The sequence below is a fragment of the Apteryx mantelli genome, chromosome 7 (genome assembly GCF_036417845.1).
Source record: "Apteryx mantelli isolate bAptMan1 chromosome 7, bAptMan1.hap1, whole genome shotgun sequence".
Classification (NCBI taxonomy): Eukaryota; Metazoa; Chordata; class Aves; order Apterygiformes; family Apterygidae; genus Apteryx; species Apteryx mantelli.
In genome coordinates this window covers 30,086,987-30,101,245 of record NC_089984.1, presented here as the reverse complement: position 1 = coordinate 30,101,245, position 14,259 = coordinate 30,086,987, and the positions used below count along the sequence as shown (strand labels likewise).

Here is a 14,259-nt window from a genome sequence, read left to right as displayed (position 1 = left end):
GCAGTCTCCTTGCAGGAGACTGTAGCTAGTCTGCCTGGTGGACTGGAGACACTCGTTTGTTGACTGTTTGCAGAAGCGAGGAAGCAGGCCGTCCTTAGTCGGAGGCAGAAGGGCAACCTGATCGCTTAGCTCAGAAGGAAGAGCTGGGTGGGGAGCTGGGGCTCTGCGTGGAGCAGATCAGATTCTGCGGAGGTGCAGCCTGCCATGGGGTGAGGGAATGAAAACAATTTGGCAGACATCAAAATCTACAGAGCAGCCGGAAAAAGGAGGAGGAATTGGTATTCACAGCAATCAGGCAAGAAGGAAATGAATATTCAGCCATCCACGGATGAGCAAAAATGCCAGAGGTTGGGATGGGTGAGAGAGCAGGAATGAGGAGCCACGGTTTTGGCAGGGGGACTAAAAGCCAAGCTGAGAAGGAAGACCCTTGGGCGTTCCCAAGGTGCCAGAGGCAGGGGAGAAATGGGAACCACGTGTGCAAGGCAGCCAGCTGCTCTTAGGCTGCTGGAAGATGAGACAGAGTGTGCATGGGTAAATAGCACAGGCTGGAGAGAGTGAAGGGGGGGGACAGGTCAGGTCTTGGCTGAAGCACAAACTCTCAGACTAGGGAGAAATGTGGAGCACTGTAGCTAGCACTGACCTGGGGTGCAATCCCACAAGGTAGCTGAGCTCACCTGCAGCTTGCTGCTACCCTGTCAGTGGATTTTGTTAATCCAGCTAAAAAACACCCGAATTCTGCTGATTTAGTGAGATGAACTGGCTCCCTGAAGAGTGTGACAAGTGGAGAGGGAACAAGAGTCCGCAGCTCAGCTGTCTCATGAACCGTGTTCACGAGATCTAACCGACAGCAGTGTGCGCTAGTGCAGCGGGCTACGGAGCGGGCTGAGGAAAGACCGCGGCGCTGCTCTGCAAGCCCTGCATAGACAGTTAACTTTGGTGGAGGGCAGGCGTCTCAGGCTGCAGTGACAAACTGCTGCAGTGACATTCATACAGTGTGCCACTCAGAGCCTGTCCTCAACCAGCCTCCGTCCTCAACCGTCCTCGACAACCTGAGCCAGAAAAAAAACACCCCAAACCCTACTACTCCACGCAGCCTCACTGCTGGGGAAGCTGCCCTCCTCCCTCGAGGAGAAGGAAGTCTCCGAAGCGCAGGTGTAACCAAATGTACGAGTGACCCGGTCTCTCAGCACAGGAAACCGGCACTCTCGAACTCTCTTGAGGATGCAGGGGGGAGGCATGTGTTCCCAGCGCGGGAACTGCTGAAGAGGGCTTTGAAGTACTGTGATCCTGGCTTCGCATCCAGATGAGATTTCTCTGCTTAGAACCAGCCTGATCAAAACAGCCCAAGAGCATGAAGACCCGCGCTCATAGATCAGGCTGACGTCCACACCTGCAAGCAGCAGAACCAGCTTCATGCTGGTGAGCGAGTCTTTGCTCCCACAGAGGAGGGTGACAACAAATCCAAGCCACTCTCAGCTTCCCTCACTCACAATATTTCAGGTTTCCAGCTCTTGCAGCACGCCTGCTCCTGCACAGTATGATACCCCATTACATTAACACACACACGTTATATATGCATGATATTAAAGGTGACATTCCCAGCAAATAAACATGACAGACTGCCATTGCTCTAGGCACCTAATTTAATTTCCTTTGGGATTTAAACCTTAGAAGCTCAAATTAAACAAATAGGCCCTGTTCACTTTATATTTCAGACCTGAATCTAGAGTTTTCCTCTGATGCTGTTAACTGATCTTATCAACAGGACACTGCACAGAGATCATCAGGATGAAGCAGCTTTTTCACTCCCCAAAGAATAACAGAGGCCTGTTGTGCTGCAACCATGGGAAGAGTCTTTGCAATCCAGAGGGCAAATGAAGCCGTCCTGTGCACAGGCAGAGCTGGCTGTGCCTCTGCTCCAAGCAGGACTTTTCTCCCATGAAATCTCTCGGCCAGTGCTGAGGAAGCATAGGAGCTCTCCCAAGTCGCTGCTGGCGTCGCCGCCGGTGCTGGAGCAGCCGGGCGCTCGCAGCGCTGTGTTTTCACAGTTCTGTGCAAACATTCCCGCCTGCCCGGCCTGCCGAAGCCGGTTACAGGGTGCAGCTCGGCCTTTGTGAGCGCTGTTTGCAATACGCACAGGGAACAGCCTCGCCGACCAGCTGGGGATAGTTGAACTGTTTCCTTCGGGGCTGCGCAGTACTGCTCACACCAGGATCTCCGTGACCTGACCCAGAGAGGCCCACACACATGCAATCCCATTGCTAGCAGATTTAGACTCCATTTTATATGTGCTTTGCAGCTCTGCTCATGCTGCAGGTGCTTTGAAAAGACATTGACTAGCCAAGGGATAAGTCCCTGTTTTCTCTCTCTCACAGGTAACCTACTGCACAACCTGGGGTCCAGAGTCTGGGCTCTTACTGCCTCACTAATAGCTGTACGTGTCCAGACACGTTACAAAATACCATGCTATGCAGTCTTATCCAGGTAGATGTGTTCAGGGAACACACCGGCTGCATGCATGATGTCTCCCTCTCGTGGCAAGTCCCACCCGTGCTTGCTGAAACCTACTCCCTACCTACAGGACTTGCCTAAAGGTCAAGTGAAGGAGCTTGTGTTGAAGCTTTTGTACTCACAGAGAGTTGAGAAACCTGTATCGTGACTTGTTGCAGGTACACAGCTGTGAGTGCACAAAAACAGGCAAGATCTAAAAATGCCCACAAGGTCACAGGGCTCTAGACTAGTTCATCTGCCTTTGAAAGCAACTGATGCTTAGTGAAATATTAAAAACTTTATAATCAGCCTGTAGGTATCATTTCACACCTAGTACATGTCCCACTTTGGTGTTCAATCCTACCACCAAGGCTTGAAGTTCTCAGCTCAGGACAGGTTAGCTAGGGCTGCAGGTCACCCAGATGTTGATAGCCTGGCAGAGCTGGCAAGTCTTTGATCAAGGAAGACCATCAGAAGCTGAGCTAAGAAGTTGGCTGCAGCTCTACCCACCTTCAGAAAACATTTTGTCCACGACAAGACACAAGTGATTAGCCCAGGGATGATTAAGCATGGCTGCTTATACTAATAATACCCATTTTTCTTGCCTACCTAGGAACAAACCAGACAATCCTACACTTTGCCCCAGTGCTTTGTTTGCATTAAACATTGCCACTTACTTTTCTAACAGGTTTGTCACAGAAAAAAAAGCATGTTTTATTAGTTCTGGACTTAGTACAGAGATGGCCGGCACAGCTCAGCCAGAGAAGGTGGGGACACATTGCAATAAACTCCTAGGTAAATTATACCACCCTACCTAAGAAAATGTTCATCCATAAAGTGGATAGCACTGCCTGGGTTGGGTGGAGCAGTTGTACCTTCAGCCGCATGTCATCTGTTACATCTGCAAATGCCCAACAACTTTTAGGAGCCCTTTGCGCTGAAAATGTTCCAGCTTAATTCCTGCAAAAATGAAGTTAAACTGTGCCTGGGTTCCCCACTGAAATTAAACATAACCAATAAAACCCCTCATAAATCATGCTTCGGGCCATGAACACCCCCCAGGCCATCTCTCTGCTCTCCCCTTGCCTTGGCCTTCTATGGACAGCCTTGCTGTGATTGCAAGTAGCTCAGGGCAGAGGCCTTTTCACTGCATTTATGTCATGCCCAGCCTGTACACTGTATGAAGAGGCCACCTTGCTGTCTGCATTCACCACAGCTCTCATTACAGCCTCAAAGGTAGCAGTATTGCAACAAACACCTTTAATGGGAAATTTCAGTGTTACTCTTCCAGGAGACTCATAACCTGTCTTGTAAAGGGAAAACATCCACTCACAGATGCCTAAGAGACCCTATTGCTTCATACAGTGATGTTATGATCCTAGCAGAGGAAACATATGATGATGCTGAATGAATTTTGACCACACCAGATCTCTCCATGACATCCCCAACTACAGGGCTAGTCACAAGAACCTGGATGCCTCAGAGCTCAGCCTGATGAGATCCACCTTGCAGACAGGACTGCTTCCAGTGAACACAGAGTTTGGCTCAGTCGGGGAAGGCTGAGCCAAGATATCAGGCAATACCAATTTTTTCAGAGTGAAAACACTAAGGAAGAACAGGCATTTCGGGGAATGCTCCAAGTGGGAGGAAGAAAAGCTACAGAAAGTACCCAAAATGTATCTTGAGTAGCAAGGAAGGGGAATTAGGCTGTGGGATAATCAGTCTGCTTAAACAGGATGGAAGAACTTGAATCATCCAAAACTAGCCTGGACAAAGTGCTAGAGAACATGCTGCAGATGAGTTGATGCATCATTCCCTGGGGACCATCAAGATGACCTAACGGGACTTTTTTTTTTTTTTTTTAACCTTTAGTGCAAGTTTCTCCCAGTGTCTCATTCAACAATGAGAAAGAAGAACACATAATGCAGCGAGGTTTGAAGAGTGTTGAAAGAAGGTGATAAGCTTCCCAGAAAGTGTGAGTTTAGATAGCCCTAGATCTACTGAAGAATTTGGAGGAAGTCACCAAAAACATTCTGAAAAAGTTTCTGTTGGGTTAGATTCCTAAAACTGCTTTGGGGAAGAGCAGGTTGCAGTTGTATGTGACTTAAACTGAACAGTTTGTAGGGGGTGTCCTTAAACCCACCGGGCTAGGTGTAGCACATCTGTTCAAGGTTGGGGAGACCAAAATTCAGTCGCCTATCTTCAGGAGAAGACTCGACCCACACCTGCCACTTACAGGAGAGCATTTCGAGCATCAGAGTGGCTCTTACAAAGGTTGCTTTGAACTTCCGCTGCTGCCATTATGCCAATATGCATAAATGATTTAACATGTGCTATAGCTGAGAGAAGAACCAGATGTGCTAATTTCCAGGGGAATGTCCCAACTCTACCGGAATAGAGTCATTCTCTTGTGCTCTCCATCTCTGTGACTAATTCAGTGTTTTATATGATGTGGAAAAACTCCAATTGGATGAGCTGACGAAAAACCAAAATACCATGTAGCTGTGGTGCCCATAAAGCCAAGAAGCAGAAATAGGGGTTCAAATAAAAGGGAGAGAAAAAACATGAGTTTCCCACATCCTGGCTGAGTGTTGTATCCCTCAAACATGGATTAGAGAAGGCAAAACTGCTAACAACTCCAGATCCCTTCTGCAAAACTAGTTTTTTTTTCTTTGCTGTTTTTATTAAAGAAAAACTTCTATTTCTGGTTTCATTCAACACAAAAGGATTTTTTTTTCCAGCTTTTGGTTTAAGGCTTTTGTTTCAGCAAGAAAAACTGAAAATATTTAAAGATCGGGCTCAGTCTGAGTTTCTTCCCCAGATTTTTCACTTAGGTTGCCAAACCAAAAGAATGGATCATCCCCCATGACCCTGCTCACAGTAATCTCCCCCAGACTGCCAGCATAGATAGAGCATGTTGATAGCTTCTGAATACTGGATGCTTCATACAGGCTCCACGTATCTACCCTGTCTACAGGCAGGTTTGTTTAACATTTTCTATGAAAAGTTTGACCTTGTTGTCCTAAGCCTCAACTTATTTTTCCATGCAGGATATCTTGGTTCTGATTTTTTTAAAGGTTTTAGGGGAAAAGAAATCAAGTTATCACAGAGAGGTATTTTGGAAAAAGTACTTTTCAACAGTGCTAACAAACGTATATGATCATTTTGTTGCAAAGTCTTGAAACTACCCCTTAGGAGAAGAGCTATGAAGATTAGCAAAAAATGCTCTGGAGGTCAAGGGAAAGTCTTTCTCCCGACCATGAGAACGCTTTGCCAAGTCAGAAGCCTCTGAAAGTCACTGTTTGTCCATAGCCTTTCAGGGAAAGGCAGAAAAATGTACTGAAGACTCCTTTTCATTGAGCATGTCCCAGCTCAACACAGCTCTCCCCTAACACAGGGCGGAGGTAGCTAAGTAGTACTTTTCCCTCCAATCATTCCTCTGAGCGACGAGGGATTGCTATGGCACCAGGCACATCAGGACTAAAAGCAGGGAACTTCTCCAGCGCTCTCAGCATTTCTGCTGGAAGTCAGGCAATGTGGAGGAGGAGGAGAAGGAATTTGCCAACTTGAATGAAGGGGAGGAGAGAAAAGCAGAGACGGGCCAGGATGAGGGGAAGACAAAGACACAGAAAAACAGGATGGAGGGCAGATTAGAGGCCAAAGCAGGAGGCGACAAAAAGGGTAGGGAGACAGGATTAAAACCCCATTTCCACACGGTGTCTGCTGGACGTTGCACCCCACTGGCATGGGAGCTGAGCACAGTGTCCCCCACCAGCGGCAGGTGCCAGAGGATAAAGTCCTGCCGCCGCTGTGAGCTTCACAGCTCGTGTGGAGACACAGACCTTGTGCTGAAAATCGGAGGGCGCCAACTGCAAATGAACCATAGCCTCCATCTGCCTAACAGGATTTGTTTTGAAACTGAGTAAATTACCTGGAAAAAACCCTCCCCATTCAGAGACCAGCAATATCAGGCATACCAAACTTGGGAAATGCCTGAATTGAGATTGCCTGCACAACGCTAATTTGGCCCCAGTGTACGTCTGCACCATGAAACAAATCTGTAATCACAGGAACGCCTGCAGTTCCTCTCCCACAAGACCTCTGCCCTGCTCAGTCCTCAGGATGATTCTGCTCACTGAATGCAGCATTAGTCATCATTTCTTTTCATTATCATTCAAGTTGTTTCCTCGTTCCCTCCTGCTCTCTTCCCCTTTATTTAGTATGCTCCAGCCGACTACTGCCAGCACGGATTACATTGGAAGTACCTAATCTTACTGTCCTGACCACTCTCTCAGTCTCTGGCACGCAGAGCCTCACATCTCTGCGAGGAAGGGATGGCTCCTCTCCCTGGCGCAGATGGGGGAGGGAGGCTACAAGAAGCTTAGAGACTTGACATGGTCACAGGAAAAATGCAAGGGAGCAGGGAGCTGACATTGGTCTTCAACTCCCAGGCTGACCGCCTACCCCAGAGCAAGCCTTTCTCTCTCCCTGTCCATAAGAATGAACTTGTCGCTGGTGTTCAGCTGTGGTGCTGGAATGCTTGGCAAACACTGAATTAATCTTCACAGGATGACTGGCAGAAGGTTTCCTTAACAAACAGGGGAAAACAAGTGAAGAGGAAATTGAGTCCAAATGTCCACTTCTCTTGGGTACCCAGCTCAAGACTTGCAGGGCCCCATTTTCCAGCATACTCAGCACTAGCGTGCACAGGGCTTTCTGCAGCAGAATTCCTCGTGGCCTCAGGTGCTGCTGGGAACAGGGATCAGACCTTGGGTCTCAAGTCAGCCATCCAGAAGATGTGAAACACAAACTCAGTGGCCACCTATGAACATTCTGGCTTGAGAATGTGCAACAGCTTTGAGAAAGAACACTGCAGTAGAGGCAGGGACAGGATCCAGTTCTCCAGGGCAACATTTAACAGGCTTCACTATGAGACTATTGTGATTTTTCTGCAATTACCTGCCTCATTCACTACACACCTTCTAATTTTGACAAACAAATGAAGTGGAAGTCCTATAGGCAAGAGTCTACTCCACAGTCCTGATTCACCCCCAAACCATATTCCATCTCTGTGTACTGAATGAGGCAGGCATCCTTTGGAAAAAATACATATCATCATTCAGTTAGATAATGTATTGAAATACACATGTGTAACAGGGTCAAGTCTAAACTGCAGAGACTGTTGTTCAGCTATTTCTTAAATTCTGGCTGCTTGATTTTGCATTTAACGAGAATTCTTTAACTATAGGTTTGTTTTTAGTGCAGCGTATTGGCTTGTATGTCAGAGTTTGCAGCAATATCTGAAGTGCAACACGAATGTTGCACATGATCAAAGACTTGAATGTCATCTTCCCTAGAACAATGACTGCCTAAAGCAGCAGGAGCAGAAATTATCTGAAGGTAGTGTTAAACAAACCTCCTTCTCCCCTCTGGGGAGAGTAAGCAGTCCAGGTGAGCAAGGTAGGAGGGGAGAACAATCTGCTTTGTGCTAGATGAGCAGAGAGCTCCACATAAAAGCAGAAGAGCTTTGCAGAAGCATGTCCTGACTCCCATCACTGGAGACTTAATGATGGTAATTCCCAAAGGATGATGCATGCTGACAGGCTTTGACACAAACTACCCCAGGATAATATTAATATGTATTAAAGGCTCAGGCAACTTTATTGGGAAGGGCTTGATCAGTAACACATTTCAACAGAGCGTCTCTATCATCTGCCTGAACATAAGAAAGACGGGAAAGGAGAACACATGCACGCTCTCACCTTGCTTTGGGTAAGTTTAGGGACAAACAAGGTTGATCTGTGATGAATTGCATGCTTGGCACAGCTCAGCTTTTGGGCCAAGAACCTTGGACGCTTCACCACGAATACGAATGTCACCGTGGGGCAGCTAATGTCAGAGCTTGTCTGCATGGTCAGCATCCTTAACCCTCCAAACACAGGGCCAGACACCTCCTGCACAGCCTTTCACTGTGCATCTGGAACATGTGCGGTGCAGAGAGGAGAGGAGTTGAGGAGGCAGTGTCAGGGCACTGCTGTCACTGCGCTGGGGGAAGGGGAAATGGAAGAAAGAACTGCAGAAGCCTTTGAACATGTATAATGTTAATGCAAGTGTTACACATCAGAGACTTTGCCAAGGTAACTAGCATATAAACAGGAGTCTAGTGTTAACAAGGAGGACTTCTTGAATATGTTTGTACTTTCCTGAGTCAAAGCAATTTCCCTGTTCAACAACACATGACACAGTGGAAGAAGTTCAGAAATAAACCAGGCTGACATGCTTATACCTTTAATAGAATTTAGCTTCTTAGAACTAATTAAATATTACTTAAATGAAAAAAAAATCCAAGTACTTGGGAAAGGTGCCAATTTGACAGCTCTGAAAAATGAAATAATCTAATCATCCCCAGAGCATGGGCAGCAGCAGGACAGGCTTCCCCTACTAACATGCCTCAAACGTGACCTGGAAAGGCTGTTGATAGAAATGGGGCGTATAATCTCTGCGGTCTAATGACTCCTTGCCTTTTCTGCTGAGACTGCTAAAATGGCTCCTGCCGAGTACCAGTTGCAGCGGTGACAGGGACACCTGTCTGGTAGGAATGGCACTGGGACTTGCCAAACTCCTGTCATCTGCTAACCGTCCCTTGGAGCCTAGTGACTCTCAGCTCACTGCTCAGCCAGGGTGGCCCGAGCTGAGCGACTGTGCGGCACCTCTCCGGCCTGTCCCACCTTGGACATGCTCCACTCCAGCCCACGAGATGTAAACAGGAGGTGCTGTGTTTAGTCTGCAGGTTTGGGCTTTCACTGCACCAAAGCTCAGGCCCAAGAGGAGTCAGTCTCTGGCTGCTGCACAGTCGTGGCCAGGATTTTTGAGGCTCATTGTTCCTCCACCAAGATAGGGAAAAAGTCCACAGGAGGAGAGGCCTCCTGTTTTTCTTGCCTCTACACAGCCCCTCCATTTACATGCCTTTGCAACAAGCCCCTGCATTGCAGTGATCTGCTTTCAGCCGCCAACTCTCCTTGGAGCTCATCACTGTGCCTGGGGTCCCAAGTGAGGGAGGAGATGAACCCTCTCCGGGCCTCGCTTGGAAAGCTTTGCAGGGCTTGCCAACTCGGCCAGCCCAGACTGTTAAGGGACTAAACCAAACAGAATTTGCCTCCTTGGAAATGTTGTGCACCACAATTTCTTTTACTTCTGAAGTAAAGCCACATTAACCTCCCTCCTCCACTCCCAACACCACAAGGGACTGCTGAGCACAGAGGAAGCCTCCCATTGCATATTAAGCCAAGAGCCTCAGACACTCCCACATGTATCTCTGCACAACCGGGTGCTCCTCCTCTTGTCCCAGGCTGCTTTTAGCCTCCCTTCCTCCCCCACCCAGGCTGTCCTCCTTCACTCTCATCACAGGGACAGGGCCTAAGCCAGCAGCAGAGCCAGTCACGTAAGAAGAGAAGATCCAATACATTAACCTTGTGTAGGAGACAGGACAGGGAACTTGCTTCTCCCTACCTCTCAGAGGCCAGAAATCCCCCACCTTTCCCTCCTACTTACTAGAAAAATTTAACTAATTCTCAGTGCGTGAGTAATAGGCATGGAAGCAACCAGGATCAAAAGGGTTTACGTTAGTTACATGTCTGAATGGTGACCTAATTATTGCCATTCTCCACTGTTTAGAGGTTACCTGACTACTCCACGCATCAATACATTTCAAGATGTGATGCAAATGCAAACAAACACTCTCATGTTTGGAGTTAACACAGTCACGAGATCCTGTGTATCATGTGTTGGCAAGCAAAGGAGCCAACAGCAGATGACCCACCCTTAAACCTGACCGTTTGCTGTTAATCATTACAGGAGTGTTGCACTTTCCAGTCTGTACAATCAAAGCACACAAGTTCTTTGAAAATCCCTACACACGAGATGATTCTAGCCAAGATCAGCTCCTTTACAAGTCATACAGACTTCCAGGTATGATCTCCTCCAGGCTTATGAACACAGGCAGTGGAATACCTTGAAAACAAGTCACTGGAAGGTTAATTGCTGCACTGTAACTCTAGAAGTCTGGGACAGACCTTTGCCTTAAAAACAGAAGGAGAGGCAGGAAGGCTACAGTAACAGTGAAGGCAGAAATGTACTGCATGTATATAGACCCTCAGAGATGGGGTTTTCCACATATGTTTGCAACCATGAAGAAATTAAAGGTTGGAACAGTGCGAAGACATCATACCATTAGTGCATCACTGGGGCTCAGTAGAGATGACCCTCAACACCAAGCAGCCAGGGAGCTTCCAGGGAAAAAACATTGTACAGAAAAAATCTGAATGCAGAAACTGTGTGGGTGCTTCAAGTAACTACTGCATTTGTCAAGGAATCAATAGGAAAGAGACAGAAGCAAAGGTGGTGGCACTCTATGTGCCGCTCTCCTTTAAAGGATGATGTAAACCTGAGATCCTGACTCTGTAGGATCAAAGTCCCACAGCTTTCTCTTGAGATCAGCTTGCTAGCTCTTCCGCCCTGGCTCCATTCTGGGTTAGGTCATTCCACTCTGCCTCCCCAAATTCCTTTCTGGAATAAATCAGAGTAAATACAGCCTGCAAAGTGTTCTGTGACTCCAGGAAACGGACACTATTGCTTTCACAGATCATTTTAGAACTTTCCGGCCGCTGCTTGTCATTTTGAGCTCCATTAATATAAATAGTAACAGTTCAACATTATTTTTTGAGTATATAACTACTGAAAATATTATGCAAGAAGTATCAGAGATGCTGCAGCAGAATATACAGGCTTGTTACACTTTTAGGCCACACAGGCCCTTTGCAGGATCATTTTCAGGACACTGTAAAGGAGGATGGGGGAGAAAAAGAAAGAAAGGGAGACGCTCTCACTTGTAACCAAGGTCCATGTGCTGCATAGGGGTGCTCTTCTGTAGCAAAGGCTCCTTCTACTCCTGTTGATACAAACGTGATTGCTGTATCCCCTGTAATGCTTTTATATGTAAAGTGCCGTCCATGTAACAGCCTTCCCCTGTGGAATAAAACACGGGTGTGTGAACCGAGGGGCTGTGAGCTGCATTCAACAGAATGATGAAGATGTATTGCTGTAACTTCTACCATCGATGCAGGGAACTATTTTGACAGCAGCAACCGTTAATTTTTTAGGAATATGTGAACCACTTGTTCCACAAAGCAGGTCATAAGTCTCTTTCTGAGACGGGGATTTCCCCCCTTAATTGTAGGGCCTAGTATCAGAACTAGAATACATCTAGATCCCACTGCACACCTGTCCCCATGATGAGGCACTGATGTGTATAAGGCCAGGAACTGCCAAACCTTTCAATGAGATGAAGACGGCAGGAGAGAATCCAGACTCCACATCATATGGCAATGTAAAAACAGATTTCCAAGCAGGCTCATCAGTGAGGCCAAACTTATATACAGCGACAGCACCCGGAAGTCCATTGCCCTGGCACTTGATAAATGTAATCTGTACCACTTAAGCATTTCAGTAAAATGCCTAGAAGATGTACGTGCATGACCATCACAGTATCACTTACCTTTTTTTCATTCAGTGCTTTTCACAAGGCAAATCATGACTCTGGTATTTATGCTCAGAGTCTCTGTGAGACATGCATGCATTGCTTCCAGTACGTACCTGGAAAAACTTCAGGTAGGATATATGGTGCCTAACAACTGAGTCACAGTTGCTTGATGAGTTATTGCTGGTCAGCTGAGCTGTGGTAAGTGACCAGGGCAGACTGCTCACACATTTGTAATGCAAAATAAAGTATGTTCATGTTAACTATTGCACTGGATTTCTCAACAGGCCAGTGTGCACTTGCTGTTGATAACTCTGGCTCCACAGGCGTGTAACTCATTAAGCCAAAGTAACTCAGTTGCCTGCAATCATTTTTCTCTACCCCGCAGTTCGTCTTTGTGTTAAGGACTACAACATTTGTCACAGGTATTTTTAAAAATAGGGCTGACTGAAACTGTGGAAACCTAGAAAAGTTACTCATAGTGGTATGAGCAGCCTGAACCTTCAAAAGATAACGTGTAGAGCATGCACACAATGTTTTGTTCCTTCAAACATAACTGACAGAGTTTGTCTACAAAACACACTTGCTTGCAGAAACTGACTGCAAACAGGCTTTGTACAAACACTTGTATTAAAGTCCACAAGCCAGAGTTAACAACTTAAGGGATTTCTGTGACAGAATATGGTAACGCATCCCTTGTTTATCACAGAGTTGCCAGCGTTAGACTAATAAAAAAAAATCCCATACAAACTCTGTCTTGTTTCAGCACTCAAAATACACTAGAGGAAATAAAAAGAATGAGAAACAATCTTACCATGATGAACACACATGCAAAGCATCATCTGTTTCTAATGTGTTTTGGCAAAATATCTCAGCTCTGGCCTTTAAAGATCCTTTGCATGCACGTCTGTATGGCGAAACACTGCCACAAGGCAAAGCGCCATGTTAGCACAGAGCGGAGGAGGAGGACAGCTTCACTCACCTTAGACAGAGTGGAATCAGCGCTCCGGACTCCTGGTTGAATTTCAGGTGTACGCTCTCCAGCTGCCTTGTGCGGATTAGCTCATGAGGAATGATAGCTGCTGAGCTCTCACTTTCTAAACTGTCCTTACGGCTTCTAAGAGAAGAGACAGAGGATCCATGTTTAGGATTCCAGTGCTGTGAAAAAACACATGCCTATTTCTGCTGTGATTCAGAGTGGTTGTGCAAAAATTGAAGGACACAGGAGCAAACTGCTATCAAGGCATATCTGAGTTGTCACCAACCGCTACAGAGATGCAGGTCCCCTCAGACTACAGGTCCCAGCATGCAGTTCTTTACCTCAATTTGATGACCTAGGACCTGAATTGGTGAATACTCACGATGCTTGCCTTCCCAGAATAAAAGAAATATATTTCTGTGAAAAACTGGAGAAAAATTACACTCTCTCAGAGTCTGAAGCACTATAAAATGGCTTGGAAGACTTAGCAGATGTGTCTTCACTCTTGTGCTTAATCTTCAGGATTTTTAGGCAACGGTCTGCTTAGAAGAGTTGTCCAGTCTCTTTTGCCCTTGCTTGAATACTTTTGAGGTCATGAGGCATCCCTAGAATTCCTCCCAAATCATTTCTTTCCACAGCCAAAAGCTTTTGAGTACCCTTTGCTTCCACCAGCATCAAGTGAAACTGCCACAATACAAAATCTACATGGGATGAGCAGGACATCTGCAGATTGCTCTCCCTTTGTGGAGGAAGTGGGGCTGCTTTAAGACAATGTAGGCCTTCTTTCTTATTCATTTATTCATTTCTACAAGGCCAGCATGTTGTGAAGCTATGACTAAAGGTTACATTGTTATATGATTAGGAACTTTGCCAGACAGAATCCTCCAGATAAACAGGTGTATCTCAAAATACTTCATCATAAACATTTTATGTGTTCAAAGAGCAGCAGTGTGACCCCTTGTTTGATGGTACAGAATAAAGAAGGAAGGACACGGTTCCTTTTGCTCAGCAAATCTACGATTTTGGGGGATGCCATGAATGTGACGTGTCTGACACATGGTTTATATTTATCTGACCTGGTCATCCATGTGAATTTAACAGAGGCAAGACTTTGTTAAGATAGTTTCTATAGTACAGAATCACCAGAGGAGGTGGACAGTGAAAGGAGGAAGGAGTTGAGAAAAAAATGCCATATTATAACATGGTTTTATCTTGTCAGACAAACCAAAATGAAACAAGGCTACCAGGCCATGGC

General features: G+C 46.3%; 1 protein-coding gene across 2 annotated transcripts in view; it reads right to left on the bottom strand.

Moving 5' to 3' along the window:
* Positions 1 to 14,259, bottom strand: part of SUFU (SUFU negative regulator of hedgehog signaling) — a 100,139-nt gene that overhangs the window by 11,916 nt on the left and 73,964 nt on the right. For both annotated transcript variants that reach the window (XM_067300183.1, XM_067300184.1), the window contains exons 9-10: positions 13,008 to 13,142; positions 11,376 to 11,514 (exon numbers count right to left, since the gene is read on the bottom strand). In XM_067300183.1, the coding sequence (XP_067156284.1) occupies positions 11,376 to 11,514; positions 13,008 to 13,142 (274 nt within the window). The remainder of the gene's footprint in view (positions 1 to 11,375; positions 11,515 to 13,007; positions 13,143 to 14,259) is intronic.